Source organism: Carassius auratus, chromosome 44 (genome assembly GCF_003368295.1).
Source record: "Carassius auratus strain Wakin chromosome 44, ASM336829v1, whole genome shotgun sequence".
NCBI lineage: Eukaryota > Metazoa > Chordata > Actinopteri > Cypriniformes > Cyprinidae > Carassius > Carassius auratus.
The window spans coordinates 3,673,258-3,688,789 of NC_039286.1; the positions used below are offsets into that span (position 1 = coordinate 3,673,258).

The 15,532-nt window shown below is 35.9% G+C and overlaps 2 protein-coding genes across 4 annotated transcripts; one reads left to right on the forward strand and one right to left on the reverse strand.

The window, feature by feature from the left end:
* The first annotated feature begins 2,616 nt into the window (after positions 1-2,616).
* LOC113062159 (vesicle-associated membrane protein 2-like) lies at positions 2,617-9,177 on the forward strand. 3 transcript variants are annotated; one of them, XM_026231789.1, is made up of 6 exons: positions 2,617-2,961; positions 3,239-3,254; positions 4,078-4,207; positions 4,787-4,945; positions 7,106-7,157; positions 7,516-9,177. In XM_026231789.1, coding segments are annotated over exons 2-6 (360 nt in total). In that variant the 5' UTR covers positions 2,617-2,961; positions 3,239-3,252; the 3' UTR covers positions 7,533-9,177. The 3 variants fall into 3 exon arrangements, with proteins under 3 accessions (XP_026087574.1, XP_026087575.1, XP_026087576.1); XM_026231790.1 differs by having other exon boundaries at positions 3,249-3,254; XM_026231791.1 differs by lacking the exon at positions 7,516-9,177 and having other exon boundaries at positions 7,106-7,165.
* A 108-nt stretch (positions 9,178-9,285) lies between these two features.
* LOC113062158 (chromosomal protein D1) lies at positions 9,286-13,363 on the reverse strand. The gene is made up of 2 exons (XM_026231788.1): positions 13,212-13,363; positions 9,286-11,836 (listed from the first exon to the last, which is right to left on the reverse strand). Exon 2 carries the CDS (start codon positions 11,765-11,767, stop codon positions 10,601-10,603), a length of 1,167 nt encoding a protein of 388 aa, XP_026087573.1. The 5' UTR covers positions 11,768-11,836; positions 13,212-13,363; the 3' UTR covers positions 9,286-10,600.
* Positions 13,364-15,532: the final 2,169 nt, after the last annotated feature.

Genomic DNA, 15,532 nt, shown 5'->3' on the forward strand with positions numbered 1-15,532 from the left:
TTGGTTAGTTAGGTCAAAAAAGTCTGAGTCATTATGCACTTATGCATAAGTGATGGCTGAACAAGTTAAGTGCTGCTAAGGGCAGTGTATTCCACTTATTTATCCATTTATTTTGTTTCTCTTTGTTAAATTAATCATTTATTTGACTAAAGAGGGTTCCCAATCTCAAAACAATTTACGCTTTTAGAGTCAGAAACAGAAAGAGCAGTTAGATTCAGTTTAAACTAAAGGAATATAATATGCATTGACTTTAAAAACATCCCAACAAATCACTCATTGACACAACTTTATATTCATGAGTCTAATTATGTTCTAATTATGTTCATTCATTAATCTAATTACCCCCCCCCTCCCCTCCCCCATATTTATCAATTTATGAATGCCTTACTGATAATTACTTGCAAAACAAACTGTAATGGAAAAGCTCAACTAACATATTTGTATATCAAGGTGCTTGAGGGATTTTTAATGTGAAATTGATGGTTTTGAAAGTTTATTGTATTTATACTTTCATTGCTGTGGCATTTACAGGCACCCGTCTGCTTTAAAACCTTCATAATATTGCTAATAATGTCTTAACTCTTATTAGCAGCAGCATGTAGATGTAAGATATATTCTTGTAGATGTAAACCATGGAAACAGTAAAGCTGCTTCTGTGATTATTCAGTCATAGCCTACAGTAGATTACCATGCCAACTCATGCAGCAGTGTAGCTTTGGTTACCATAAATGAAAGCGGGTCTGTGTGAACAGAAGTGATATTCAGCCATTTATTACAATCTAAGGTCACAGGCTCACATTATCCAAAGTCTTAGTTTGTAATATGAAGTGGTTAATATAAAAAGGAGAAATATCAATGGAGAAATATAAATGAAATGAATGTTTAAAATAAATATTTATCGGTGTGCTATGAATAGTATGTAAATGAGGGACATTTTCTAATTGTGAGCCAACATTAGAAAAGGGCTTCTAAACTGCTTTGAATGTTTTCGTGCAATTCACTACTATTTATTAAAAATATGAATTTGTCCTGATTCTAGATAGCCGATGTCTAGATCAATGAAACTTGTAAAGATGGTGTCAAACAGGAAAATGTAGAACTGTGTACAGATATCAAGATGAACAAGCTGAAAATAAATTATTTTAGTGAAAACATTGCTTATTCTTGGATCTTTGTATGAAGTACTTTAACTTATCAATTAACCCACTGTATTAGGTGAAGAATTTGTATTTGTAGTTTACATATTTTTCGAGCAGTGATGGCAGTGCCTGAACTGATGTTACTGCCATTTTTGATGTATTACTATTTTACACGCATTATTATTCTCATTAATTTATACAATAAATATTTGTACTTTAAGTGAAATGCTACAAGTTTTAAATGGTGACCAATTACACCAGTTGCTTTTCTTTTTTTATGTTTTTAAAATAATTTTCTTATGTTCAATAATGCTGAATTGTTTATATTATAAAAAGTTAATTATTATTACAATTTAAAACAACTGATCTCTATTTGAATATATTTTTACTTAATTTATTCCTGTGATTTCAGCTATTAACTCCAGTCTTCAGTGTCGAATGATTCTACACAAATCATTATAATATGCTGATTTGCTGCTCAATAAATATTTCTTATTAACATTGCATTATGCATTGATGCATAATATTTTGGTTTTTAACCTGAAATCTTAATGTTCATGGACATATCAGTTAACTTCCCAAAAAAAAAAAAAAAAAAAAAATATATATATATATATATATATATATATATATATATATATATATATATATATATTTCTTCAAACCATTCTCTTTGCAGGTTATGTATGTTTTACACAATCCTGAATCCAGAAATTAGACCTTCACCTTAACTATATAAGACATATAATTTTATGACAAAATGATTAATCTGGCTATACAGAGAAAAATAACAGCTCTTCCTTGATTGTCACAGAATCTGTTTCCAAGTCATTAAATTTGCTGATTATGTGAGTCACAGTTTTGCCAATAGTGGCCAGGTCTTTAGCCATAGTTTGGGCACAGGGCTGAATATTTCTCTCTTTGATTGCTGATGTGAGCTCATTACAAGATGCTGTTACCACAGCGACCGAACTGTCTGTAGCACTTTGCTGAGCTTTATTTTGGCTGCACTACTTCCGTTTGCTGAATTTGCAGCCAAAACGACACTAATGCTAACCTACATGTTTACCTAAAGAGCTTTTACCATTTAGTCTGAATTATTTAGGCAAATTGCATTTAAGAAAAACACCTCAGAAGGATTTGCATAAACCACATCCACAAACGAATAACATTGCACCTTCCCTTGAAAGCTGTGGAGTGTTTAACTGATTTGCAGATCATATTTTGTGCAAGCAGAAAGCTTCAAGCCATCACTTCTGAGATGATGGTGGTCTGTCCTAATGCATACGCCCATTTTTGTGTGCCTCTCCTCCTTTCTACAGTTAAAATAAAAAGGCCTGTGAGGGGTTGATAGTGTAGCTACAGTATGCTCGACCACCGCAGTGCTGTCCCGTTAACGTTACCGGGAGGGGTGTGTGTGTGCGTGTGTGTGTGCGTGTGAGACAGAGAGAGAGTCACTGAAAGTGTTCGTGATCTCTCTCTCTCTCTATCACCCCCTCCCCTTCTCTCTCACTCAGGCATACATACACTTTCATGCGGAGACGGCAGCCTGACTTTATTATTTTCGTCCAGGTCGTTTTAATCCGTTCTAGAGAAGCGTTTATCATGCTAATGTCTCTCGGTTTACTGCTATTTCCAACAGCCTGACAAAAGTTGAAGTCTGACGTTTTAATTAACGCCGTCACTTGACAGCGAATATTTTTTCCAATACGTGTTGTCAGGAGGATATATAGTCGCATTCAGCGGGAAAAACTGAAGGAAGCTCTTCATACGGGAAGACTGGATTTGTGTTTCGAGGCTTTGCTCGCCTGAGGCTCTCTCGGTAATGCAGCACTTTTTGTGATGACGCGGTCTATGCATCGCTTCATACTTCCATCATCGGGGACATTTTAGGCTATTTACTGTATTGATATAGAGCTTATTACGAGAAACAGTTTTTCTTCCTTATGAATGTTTTTATAGTCAATAGAAGAAGTTTGTTTTTTGACTACTAATTCTCTCTCTCTCTCTCTCTCTCTCTCTCTCTCTCTCACACACACACACACACACTGTCTCTCTCTCTCTCTGTATCGTTGGTGACGACGGTCTGTTTTATAAAGCACCTGCCAGCAAAATGTGAGTACCGTATATTTCCAACAACAAAACGCTAATAGCAAAAACTCTTATTCATTCAGTAATTTTTGAGCTATTGTTTTTAAACTACTTTTTACGCCTGAGATGTATTGAACTATTATTGTTTTATATTTAGCTAACGTAAGTCGGCTTCTGCGGTTGGTTAGAGAGCTCGTAGACAGCACACCAAAATCTCTCAGTTTTTTAGAGCTGATACATCAATTGCGAGGACTTTAGTGCCCTGCTCCATCTATCGAAATTTAGGGGAAACTGCATCGAAAATCCTATGAAATCATCATGGTCCTATACATACACAAAACTTTCCTTCACTGAACACAGAACTATCAGACGCCCTTCAGTTATTTTCACGACGCAAGCAGGTCTCCAGCTTCTCGAGATGTCTTTATTATATTGTTTTGTATCTTTATCGATTAACATCCAGTGCCAATCCTAACAACCTGATCAATCTGAGCAAGTAGGCCTAGTTACTGTTGCTGTGGTTACTTACCTCCCAATGAAAACACGACTTCTGTTTCCAAGTGCATGCAGTGTGCAATCTGAATAACTTATGCTAAAATAAAATAAGCCTTAAATAGACCCAGACAACACCTCACCCCTTTTAATTTGCACCCTAGCACCAGTCATTAAATGTGGTGTAATGCTTTTTTTATGGCACGTTTCATGTGCACTGTCTTATCTGTCAGGCAGGCTCTTTTTTTTAGCTTTTACTGCATCATGGATTGATGAATTGAGGCCAAATTCAAATTAATTTGTTAATATTCATATGTGTCAATGCCTTCCCAATCCCTGTCACTTCTCCCCTCAGGTCTGCCCCGGATGCCACTGCTAGTCCTGGAGCCCCAGGAGCCCCAGAGGGTGAGGGGGGCGCATCCAACCAACCTCCAAACCTCACCAGCAACCGTCGTCTCCAACAGACACAGGCCCAAGTGGATGAGGTAAACCCTACCAATATGAACTCAAATATGATGCTGAAAAACAAGATGGACTAGGAGAATCTTGACTTATTTTATTTTGTCATTATTATTATTATAATTAATAAAAGTTAGAAGAAGATATTCTGTAGCATGTACTTCAATGTTGGAACTTAAGTACAGGCCTACGGTTCAAGGAAATCTAAAGCTACTAAATACTGCACTTTTTCAAGTTTATATTATATTTTGATCAGTATATTTTTATGGCTTTTAATATATTAGATCTGACATTATATAGCTACTAATAAAAATGTTCAATATGGCAGAAAGGAAGTCAGTAAGATTAGAGGAGCAGACTTAAATTCATCAGAGCTAGATAGACTCTTGGATGGACTTTCTTGGAACAAATTTTGAGGTACTAGTCAGTCTGTAATGCAATATTAATCCTAACATTGCTTCCATTGTTAAGTGTCTATGAAGACATGTAGATATTTCTATTAATTGATTTTCAGTTTCACACTGAATCTCACTGATTCAATGCAGTAATGTCTCTGATTTCTTAGATGCTAAGTTGCTGTGGCTGTCTTTTGCAAATGTGTTCAGGTGGTTGATATCATGCGTGTGAATGTGGACAAGGTTCTGGAAAGAGATCAGAAGCTATCAGAACTGGACGACAGAGCAGACGCACTGCAGGCCGGAGCATCACAGTTCGAGAGCAGCGCTGCTAAACTGAAAAACAAGTACTGGTGGAAGAATGCTAAGGTGCGCTCTGGGAAATTGAGTACGATTTGAGTGTAGATGCTGGGTTGGGTTTATTCACGTCTGGAGTTCATGGTGTCAAGTCATATTTCATTTAAATTATTTTAAGATACATATTTAAATTAAATCTGTGAATGCAAATACACATCTGACCTGATTCAAGAAATGTATTTTTAATGTAAAACCATTATTATGTAAACTTGCTTTCAGTTAAATGCAGTTATTGACATTAGGATTTAAACAGAAATTTGTTAAAGGAAACCTTTTGACTTTAGATTTTGTATTTCACTTATAAATAATACTAATACTCAGCTGATTAAAAAATCTAAATTATTATATTTATCTCTGTTTTAAAGACCAACCTATTGATTTATACTTTAGTATAGGTAAATATATATAAAAAAATTGTATATAACAGAAATTGTAAGTTTCACAGCAAGTAACATTGAATTAAACATGACAGAATATCACAATATCTTCTTATAAAACATACTCTAATGATCTTCAAAAATAAATTTTTTACAGTATAGTGCCTCCTTGGGTGTTTCTATATTGCCAGCAGTAAAGATGGCTCTTGAGGCTAAGCTGACTCAACACTAAAGCAGAAGCATTCTCATTTGGATATGACCTGAATGCAGTCTGGCCCATAAGTCACAGCGCTGGCGAGCGTTTGAGATATATTAGGCGAGTTGCAGTTGTGGCGCAGGCTACTCCTGAGACGATCAGGCGCTTACCATCTTGCTTGATTTTTAACTTACTAATTGTCTCAATAGTTCCATTGATTATCTATTTATAGAAAGAGCATTTCGGAGCATGACATGCGTCATAAATCTTTAGCAAATTGAAATATTCTAAATTAAGAATTCTTATATAATTTAATTTATTCCTTTTTCCTTCGTAGCAAAAATGTCTTGTTTTAATTGGAGAGGAACTTTGATGTGTTGTGGACGTCTTGTAGAAGCCTGCATTGGTCCGTCTGGTCCTCTGACAGCCTCACTTTACATATTACATTTTTATCCCTCCATCCAGCTATCTGCCAATCCATCACCTCAGTGTTGATTTATAAGCTCTCCCTCATTCTCTTTCCCTCCAGACAGCATAAATGTATTGCTCCCTCACCAACCCCCCACCGTTTGCCCCAGATGGCCGAACAGCTGCCGTCCAATCACATCTCCGAGTGGGAATGGGGGGAGGGGGCTTCTAATCTCAATCTGGATTACAGCATTTCTGGATTTAAACCCAGATGTGATTTGTGATGTAACCCGCCCTTTGCTCTCTCTCTCTCTCTCTCTCTTTTGCTCCTCATTCCATATCTCTCTCTTATTCTGTATTCCCAGATCCTCCTCCGTCCCACTTGTAATCTCTCTCATCCTTTCCTGGCTTCCCAAACTAGATGGTTTTATTCTTCTTTTTCATCTTGCATTTCTTTACTCTTACTGCAGACTTTCTTTTTGTAACTTTACACTTTTTGGTGAAGCGCATACTTGTGAGAGAAATATGCCACATTCTTATGGGTCCATTTGTATGTCTTCATTTCAGATTGTCCTGCAGTGTGACAAATGTACATTTGACAAAATGTCAATTTAATATGAGGTCAGAAAAGCTATTGTTGCATTATTACATGGATTATAGAATGTCTTAACTTTTTGAAAAGTATTTCTTCTCTGTAAGAAACAGAGAAAGGCTTTAAAAATGTTTTAGTATAATTCTTTCAAAGATAAAAAGACAAATTAAGGGATCACAAAAAAATAAGCCTATGATTCATAAAAGTAATGTTACTATTTTATATCACTTTATTGAGTAGACATCAATAAAAAGATTATCATTTAAACTTTTACATCACTGATAAAGGAAATTGTTTGTTATCTGAAATAATCTTTTTCTTTTTTATCCCAAATATTTTGTAGAAACATAATGTTTGACTAAATATATTTTATTCAGTGTCATTAAAATTATTTATTTATTTAATTGCCCAAATCAAAGTTATAAAAGGTAGCCTTTTGGCATAGTGCTAAACATTTTATCTTATATAAAATCTTCATTTTAAAATTGTATTATATATTACATAAAATATATATATATATATATATTCATGCTGTCTTATTTCTCAAACAGAGTTTTCTAATAGAGTTAAGCTATATTTACTTTCTTTTTCTTTTACAGATGATGATCATGATGGGAATTATTGGGGTCATCTTGGTGGGCGTTCTTTTCAGTGAGTAGAAACTGTAATTTAATTTCACAAACACTAATCAGTGTCTGTTGATTTAATTGTAAATTAGACAGTAAAAAATAAAAGGTTAGTTTTTATTTAGTTTTATTCCCAGAATAGGAGGTTTTGCCACCTTGCGGTGAATTTTAGTCATATAAAGGTATGTCTGCAGTGATATAGATAAGAAAAACAAATCTTGTGTTGCAGCTGCTATTTAAATACTGATAAAATAATAACTGCTTCTAAGCTTCTAAGACCTAGTTGATTTATGCATCAAATTTAAAAGCTGGATTTATTCCTGAATTAGCATGGAGTAATCAATTGCAATCATTTATTTCTATTTTCTTGTCTTTTCTTTCAGTGTACTTCTACTACTGAGCCTCTCGGACAGGAGACTTGGGCTTTGTGTGAACTCCACCCCTCCTTTTCTCCCCACCAATGCCTTTCATTGAGTCCAGTGTGTGTGTGTGTGTGCAGTCATTGACGCAGTGCCTCTCCCTCCCTTTGTCTGTCACTGCATTTCTTTGTATCTCTCTTGAGTGCTTTGCAACAGTGCCCGAGCTTGGCGTTAGGAATATCTACTTATGTTTTTAGATTGGAGAATGTCTTGGCCCTTTTTCAGGCCAAACAAAAAGAAAAAAGTGTTGCGATAATATAGGTTTGCAGCACTGGTCCAAATGAACCCCTGAATAACTAAAGAGAGAATATGAAATGCAAAGATCAGTTAAGTTTGAGTTTAGGATTGAGTCATGCATTTATGCATAGAAGCCAAAGCGTACTATTTTACCCAGCTACAACAGCTGTTGTCCAGTCACTAACAAAGTGCATCTGCAATAAATATTACAGGAAGTAAAAATTCTGTACATTATATATATTTTTTACATTATTTTTAACCCTTCTTCATTTATAGGTTCCTAGCAGCAACTTGTTTTCACTTCTTAAAATGGACCTTTAAAAACCTGAATGATTTTAGAGAGCTAAAGACCATATTAAATGTCTGATCTAGGACGATAATTCCTTCTATATTATGTAAAATATGGTGCATTTTATTTTTTAGATTTAAAACGTTTATAAAAATTAGAAAGATTATAGGATGTTCCACTTAAGAGCCTGCTGTCAACTTAAGGGGACTATCTGATCACAAATCGTCACTTTTTGATGTTATGTCTTTGACATTTATGTCAGCCAGAAGATCAGTTGAGTTTGGAGACAAACACGGGGATAAAAAAAAAAAGATTTGGCCTAAAATGAAGATCATTGACCGCTATAGAAAATATTTTGATTTAAATATTTTTTTCTATGTTTTGTATTTATATGTTCAAGATTATTGTGATGCAACTTACCTGATATATTTAATGCCATTTTTTGGTTTTTGGTTTTTTAAGGTAAAATGGCGAAATTTTGATCCTGATTAACCCCTTGCACCTCCTCCTGACTTTACTGGCACCATGATGTCTTTGGGTTAAATGAATAACTACTGATATGCAAAACTGAAAGAGAAACGATAATGTGACTAGTTTAATGTATTTGTAAATAAATTTAGGATTCAGTGTGGAAGCAGATACCTAATCAGCACTGGCGACGACTATGTTCAGGGATGTTCCTCTGCATGTGTTTGTTAAATATACATGGGCACTTTAACTACCTTCGTTATAGTGATTGTAAGTTTAACAGGACATTTTTGGGTAATAAGGACATATTGTGCAGCGCCTGAAACCATGAGAATCTGCTCTTATTAATGTGGAATTTAACGTAAGATCATCATGCGTGAATAACATACGCTACATTCAGCATCAACCCAAACCGCAAAGCTAATACAGGGCACTGAATGGTATCTTATAAAAAAAAAAATTCAATACATTGTGTTTTATGCATTCTATTCATTTGTAAATACATGCCGCAGAGATGCATAAAATAAGTTCCTGTCCCTGAGCATTTTGAGTCAAGCTGCTAACTCGTGGTTCATTTCAAAGCATGTCTGCTTGTCCACCACGTGCTGATTCTAATAAAGTGTTGATGATGTTAATCGCTCCGCCCCTGTGTAGTTTTTCTTTCTTTTTGAGCGGGAGTGAGAACAGAAGCAAAAGTGAGAACTTGCAACTGCAACTAGTAAAGGAACAGGACGAAAAGACTTGGTGAATATGGTATGATTTAATTGGTTATTAATCAGCAACAATGATCATCCAAATCACAGTGAAATGAATCATACAAAGCGGCGATACAGAAATGTTTCGAACTACAGCACAGATGAGAAACCTAATTAAAGAGCGTGTACATGAAATGCACTTACTGTCTATTGAACCATCATGTCTGAACAGTATCCGTTTTATTAACATGAAAGAACATTTCTAGATGCAAGCTAAAACAATCTGTTTTCACCATCTACTGGTACATACAGATTCAAACTAAATCATACATGAAAATTAATCAAGACAAGATCTACAGTTTATAGGAAGAGACAAAGTCTACGCTTTTACACAAACGAAGCAAATAAAAGAGAAAGAAAAAAAAAATAACACGGTTCCATGAGAAAAAGTTCAAAAAGACAGGAGCAACAAAAAATGTATATAAAAAGCCATAAATCATATGAAAAAAAAAACATCAGGACCCATGTGTCTACTGTCAAAGCAGAATTTGTATGTATTCACATTTTGAAAAACAAATGGCATGTCTTAAAAACAAAGCAATCACAATATTTTAGCAAAAATGAGGGGGTGTCATAAACGAAGCACTCAACACCTATATATGAACGACCCATCAGACAAAGATCTGATGATACGAAGCATAAAATAAGACCGTTTCACTATAAAACACTGAACTCGGCAGGACTGATTTTACAGGGTTGAAGTATAAATGAACCGACGATGATAAAAGAAATCAATCTACAGCAAAGACGCGCTGAACTGTCATCTTGGAAAAAGCTGCAGATTTTCACAGCCACTACTACGTCGACTAAAAACCGTCTGGGCGATTTCAATTTTAAAAATTAGCCTTGAGTACTTTAAAATCCTGTGCACACAGACTACTGCACATGAATGAGGATACCACATCTGAAACAGTCTGGTTTGTCAGTTGCTTTGGCACAAGCCATTGGTAGCAAATAAGGTGTGTGCTTAGCATGGTAACGTTTTCAATGGAACCGTTAATTGTGCATCATCTTTTTGATGTTAACAGGCTACATACATACTTGTCCTTCTAGTTTGCATGCTTCAAATTATGCAGACAAACATTTTTTTCCATGCAAAAAAAAAAAACTAAAAAAAGTGCTCAATCAGACTGCGAGCAAACATTTCAGTTAATGAGCTTCAAAATAAGAAAGAGGGAATACAGTCTGGCATGGCAGGCAACATCAAAAGCACACTGTCAGATAAAAAAAAAAATGACATAGCCTATTAAAACCCTTCGAAAAATATACCCACCAATTTTCAATGGAGACCCTTATCTTTTTATTTCTTTTTTTTGAATTTGCCCACCATCTCGTTCTCGCTTGTGTTGTTGACTTTTGAACAATCAACGGCCTCCTCATCTTCCTCTTCGTCTTCCGGGTCTGCGTCGTTCTCGCTCGCCCTGGTATCTTCATCATCTTCATTTGGATTTTGCGACGAATCATCGGAGGTGCGAGACTGTTTGGGAGAGGGTGCGTCGGTCTCCTCTTCGTCTTCTTCCGCAGACGCCGAGGGGAGTTTTTCGAGAACGACTGCGAGTCTGACTTTGCTTGGACGTCCTCTCTTACGACGCGGAGCGGCGCCATCGGCATTCTCACCTCCCGTCTCTCCACCTTCTGGAGCCTTGACTTTGCCAGTACCTGGAGGTCGGCCTCTCTTGCGAGGAGTGTCTCCGACGTTCTTTTCAACAATCTTGACCTTTTTGCCGGAACCTGGAGGTCGGCCCCTCTTGCGAGGAGTTCCGTCAGGGTTTCGCTGAATGACCTTCAGTTTGGTGCCAGAGCCTGGGGGTCGGCCTCTCTTGCGTGGAGATCCTTCAGCCCGCTGAATCTTCTTCACCTTGTTGGGAGAGCCTGGAGGGCGGCCTCTCTTCTTTGGGGTTCCATCTGAAGCCCTGGCAATCTTGACAGAACCTGCGGGCCGACCCCTCTTCCTTTTCATCGAGCCTGCTGGTCTTCCACTTTTTCGTGGAGAGCCGTTGGAGACATCAATGCTGCTTTCGACGCCATCGTGTTTGTCTCCACCGCTTTGCGAACCGGATTTTGCTCCATACTTGCGTGGTCTTCCTCTTCCCCTTTTTACCTTGGGACCTTCAGCGATGGGATGAATGCGTGGTCTTCCGAGGGGCTTTGACAGTCTCCGCTTGCGTTGTAAACTCATCCTCTGAAGTCTCTCTGATTCTTCCTCAGGCGTGAGTGGGATCTTTCTCGGCCTACCAGGCATTTTTATCTTCTTAGGTCGACCACGTTTCTTCACCTTGGTCTTTATGACTATGTCAGGAGAAAAGAAGTCCACCTTTTTCGATGGTCTAGCATTGTGTGTCGGCGCTTTCTCAACAGGGAACTTCTTATTGACCGACCCTCGTGGTCTGCCTCGTCCACGTTTGGGTGGATGGGTGCTGCCATTGGGCAGAGGGCTCTTGGTTCCTTCTTTATTCTCAACCTCCATCACGTTGCAGCTTCTCGCTCACAACTTCAGACGTAACCGTGCCACGCTTGTCTGATTGGTGCCGAGAATCTGAAAACAATGATATTAGAGAAGAAAGGTTTGAGATGACGTTACAAAACAATATCTGAATTAAGTGCTTGAAACTATACCTCATATCGTTTTCCCTCCAAAACCAGAATTTACCATTTTCCACAATAATTATTTTTGCACATACGTGTGACAGCAGAACAAAGCTGTTTGCTTGCTTGTATTTTCATGGGGGGGGTATTTTCATATTTTTTTCCCACTCTCAATCGCGTGCAATCTTAAGGATCTAATTTTATATATATATATATATATTTTTTTTTTTATTAATATATATATATATATATATATATATATATATATATATATATTTTTTTTACTTCAGTGGAAATGTAAATGTAAATAATAAAGTTTACTACAAACACAGTCAAACCACAACTTTGAACCCATTTAATGAAACCTCAAATAAATGTATATATATAAAAAATTAAGCACAGATCTATAATATCTAAAGCAAAATCTATAATGAGTTTAATATATTATTATTATTATTTATTTGGGGGGGGGGCTTTTAGGACTATTGTGTTGAATTATATAAATATTAATCTGAATGAATCTATTTATATAGCTTATTCAAAACTGATTTTTTTTACTATCAGGGTTTTCATATAATTTTAAAAGAAAAATATTTGTAAAAAAATATAATAGAAAAAATAAGGTAGTAAATTAATATTACGCAACTTAATTAAATGCCATTTTTTCTAAGAAAGAAAGGGCTAAAATGGTTCATTAATAATTGTATATATTCACGGATATTTAAATATAAAAATGCACTCACTAAAAACATTTTCACAAGAATGGAAGGGTTAAGAGGGGCATTGTTTTCGTGTTTTTGAGCAATTTATTTATATAACGGAACGCAATTGAAGCGCTGTTGGAGACCAGACAATAGAAAAACCTCTCAGGATGACAACAGAACACGAATCTGTAGAGAAGTTCGAGCACGCTGATCATCTACTTCATGCATGCTTAACAGATGCAAATGAACATCTTTAGCACATAAAAAAAATACATCGTTTTTTAACGCGAGATCTTACATATTACAAAATATTGACGATCATATTCTACTCGTGTTCAAATTTTTATAGAGAAATAACGCAAAATTCGTCAAAATAATTTAAAAACGCACACGATTTAATGCAGTATAAAAGGAATAAAAGAGCGGATGCTGTAGACTGGCTGCCATCATGTAACGTTACAGTGAAGCCCGCGAGCTTTTGTAGTTCCAGGTAAAATGTGAGGCACTGGCGATTTTTGTTAGCTGCCTGCTAACCCGACTAAGGTAACTTTTCAATGGAAAAAGAGACTACTTTCATTCGTTCAATATTAAAAAGCGGCAAATATTCGAAACACAACGCACCTTACTCGCAAACCGCTTTCACAACAGCAGAGATGATCTTTTTCATGCATTCGACAATATTTTCGATGCAAACAGCATCGGACAGTGGGCGGGCGACTGTGATTATTTGAAAGGCAATGCCAATTCTTCCTCGACTGTCGCTTGGCGTCCACAGTTCGTATCACAGCGCCGCCTGCTTTACTGGAGTGTGCATACGCGAACTGAAAACTGTGTGGGTAAAATTTAAAAAAGAAATAAACCAATTATGTGTGTGTCTCTGTGTGTGTGTGTGTGTGTGTGTGTGTGTGTGTGTGTGTGTGTGCGTGTGTGAATGTATTTGTGAAAGAGCAAAATCATGCAATTATTGTATAGCCAAAGAACGCGAGAGTATGAGATAGAATATTCCAGTTATGAGCTGCTGAGATGTAAAATTCTATAAAGTTTAAACAATGGAAAACACATCACAGGTTCTTTGAGCATGTTTCATTTAAAGACGTATGGCATTTCTTAAGCCATTCGAACCCTACGTCCATTATAATGGACATCACATGTCAGCCCCCCCCCCCCCCTCCCTTTTTTTTTTATTTTATTTTATTTTATTTTATTTTTTTTTTACTTCTGGAGCATTTCACCTAGTTTAAAGCCTGCAGTCCATGAGATTGGACGTTTGTCTTCCAATCAAATGGCAGTAAAACTTTGCATGTGGTAATAGAAAAAAAACCCACTATATTGAAGAGAAGCATGGCAGCACTTAACTCCAAACTCAGAAGCAAGAAGCATTTTCTATGGTTTTATTAAAAAAAAAAAAAAAAAAAAAAAAAAAAAAAAAACGATTTCATAGTTTGTATGTAAAATAGAGGAATTGAATTTATCATTTAAAGTTTAAAATCAATTGTAGAATTGCATGTTTTAAATCAGGATTTTTTTTCAAATGTGTCTGTCCATTAGAACGGACCGAGGGTTCAAACGTCTGTTCCTGAAATCACATGTCCAGTAATGCTGATTGAAGGGCATGGGAGGAGTGGACAAGCTTAATCATCTAATCAGCATTTACAGGATTGATATCAAGTCTCGCAAATGGCCACTGCGCATGATAACTCATGCTTTTGATGTTGCTGTAGAGAACAACTGGCTTGAGTTTCGCAATACAAAGGAACTCAGCCACAGAAAATCATGGATCTCCTTGAATTCAAAATGAATGTGGCCAAAGTGCTTGTGCGTTCTGGGAAGCCACAGGGTTAAAAAAAAAAAATGAGGGAGGCCAAGCAAGTACTTCTCAAACTACACACGATGAAGCTGGACAAAAGAGAGGGGCAAGGGAATGCCAGCCAGTTCTTGAAGTCTAAAAAGATATAGTGGACCACCTGCCAATTATGATACAAAAAAAAAAAAGAAGCAACAATATGCAAATTGGAAGGTTGTTCTGGGAAAACACATGTCTTCTGTGATACGTGCAAGGTGCATTACTGCTTTGTGTAACAGAGAAATTGTTTCAAAGATGCACACATGAAATGACTCTAATATGACTTGATTTATTCCTAGGTTTATTTTGTTATGAATAAACAAATGTGTAATCTATAAAACAAAAACCTTACAATTAAAGTTGAAATGTTATAATGTTCAAGTGTTTGATAAAAAAAAGAAAGATGCACACAGAAAATGACTCTAAAATGACCATATTGATTGATTTTAAGATATTTCATTTGTTACAAAAATTATGCAATGCAAACGGTAAAACAAAAACCTCAAAATTAAGGTTGAAATGTTATACTGAAATGTTATTCAAGTTTTTGACCTTGAGAAGAAGCTTAAAGTATACAGCAGACAAACAATTTTTATATTTATTATTGTATTACATTTTTGTGAAGCACCCGTTTTGACCTGACGTCCAGTGAAATGCCAAAAAAAAAAAAAAAAAAAAATGCCACTAATGTCATATTACATCTATGTCTGAACACAGTTTAAAAAAAAAATTTAAAGAAAAAAATAAAAAGCCTTCCCCGCCATTTTTAGCCAATCAGAAACGCGGTATGCTATTCAATCACTTGTCGGGTTTTGGTTTACTAACACCCGGTTTGCTGAGCTCTTGGGGGCTGGGATCACGGACAGAGGACGTTGGGTTGAAAAAATAAATTCAGCTTAAACATCAGGTGTAAAAATGATATAGCCTACATATATATATATATATATATACACACACACATATAATTATATATATATATAATTATATATATATAATTGCTGACTGTAATATATATTTAATAAACATTCAGTAATATCATATATCGCTTATATTTTATGATTTACCACCATAAGACCATAAGAACTTCTTTAAAAGCATA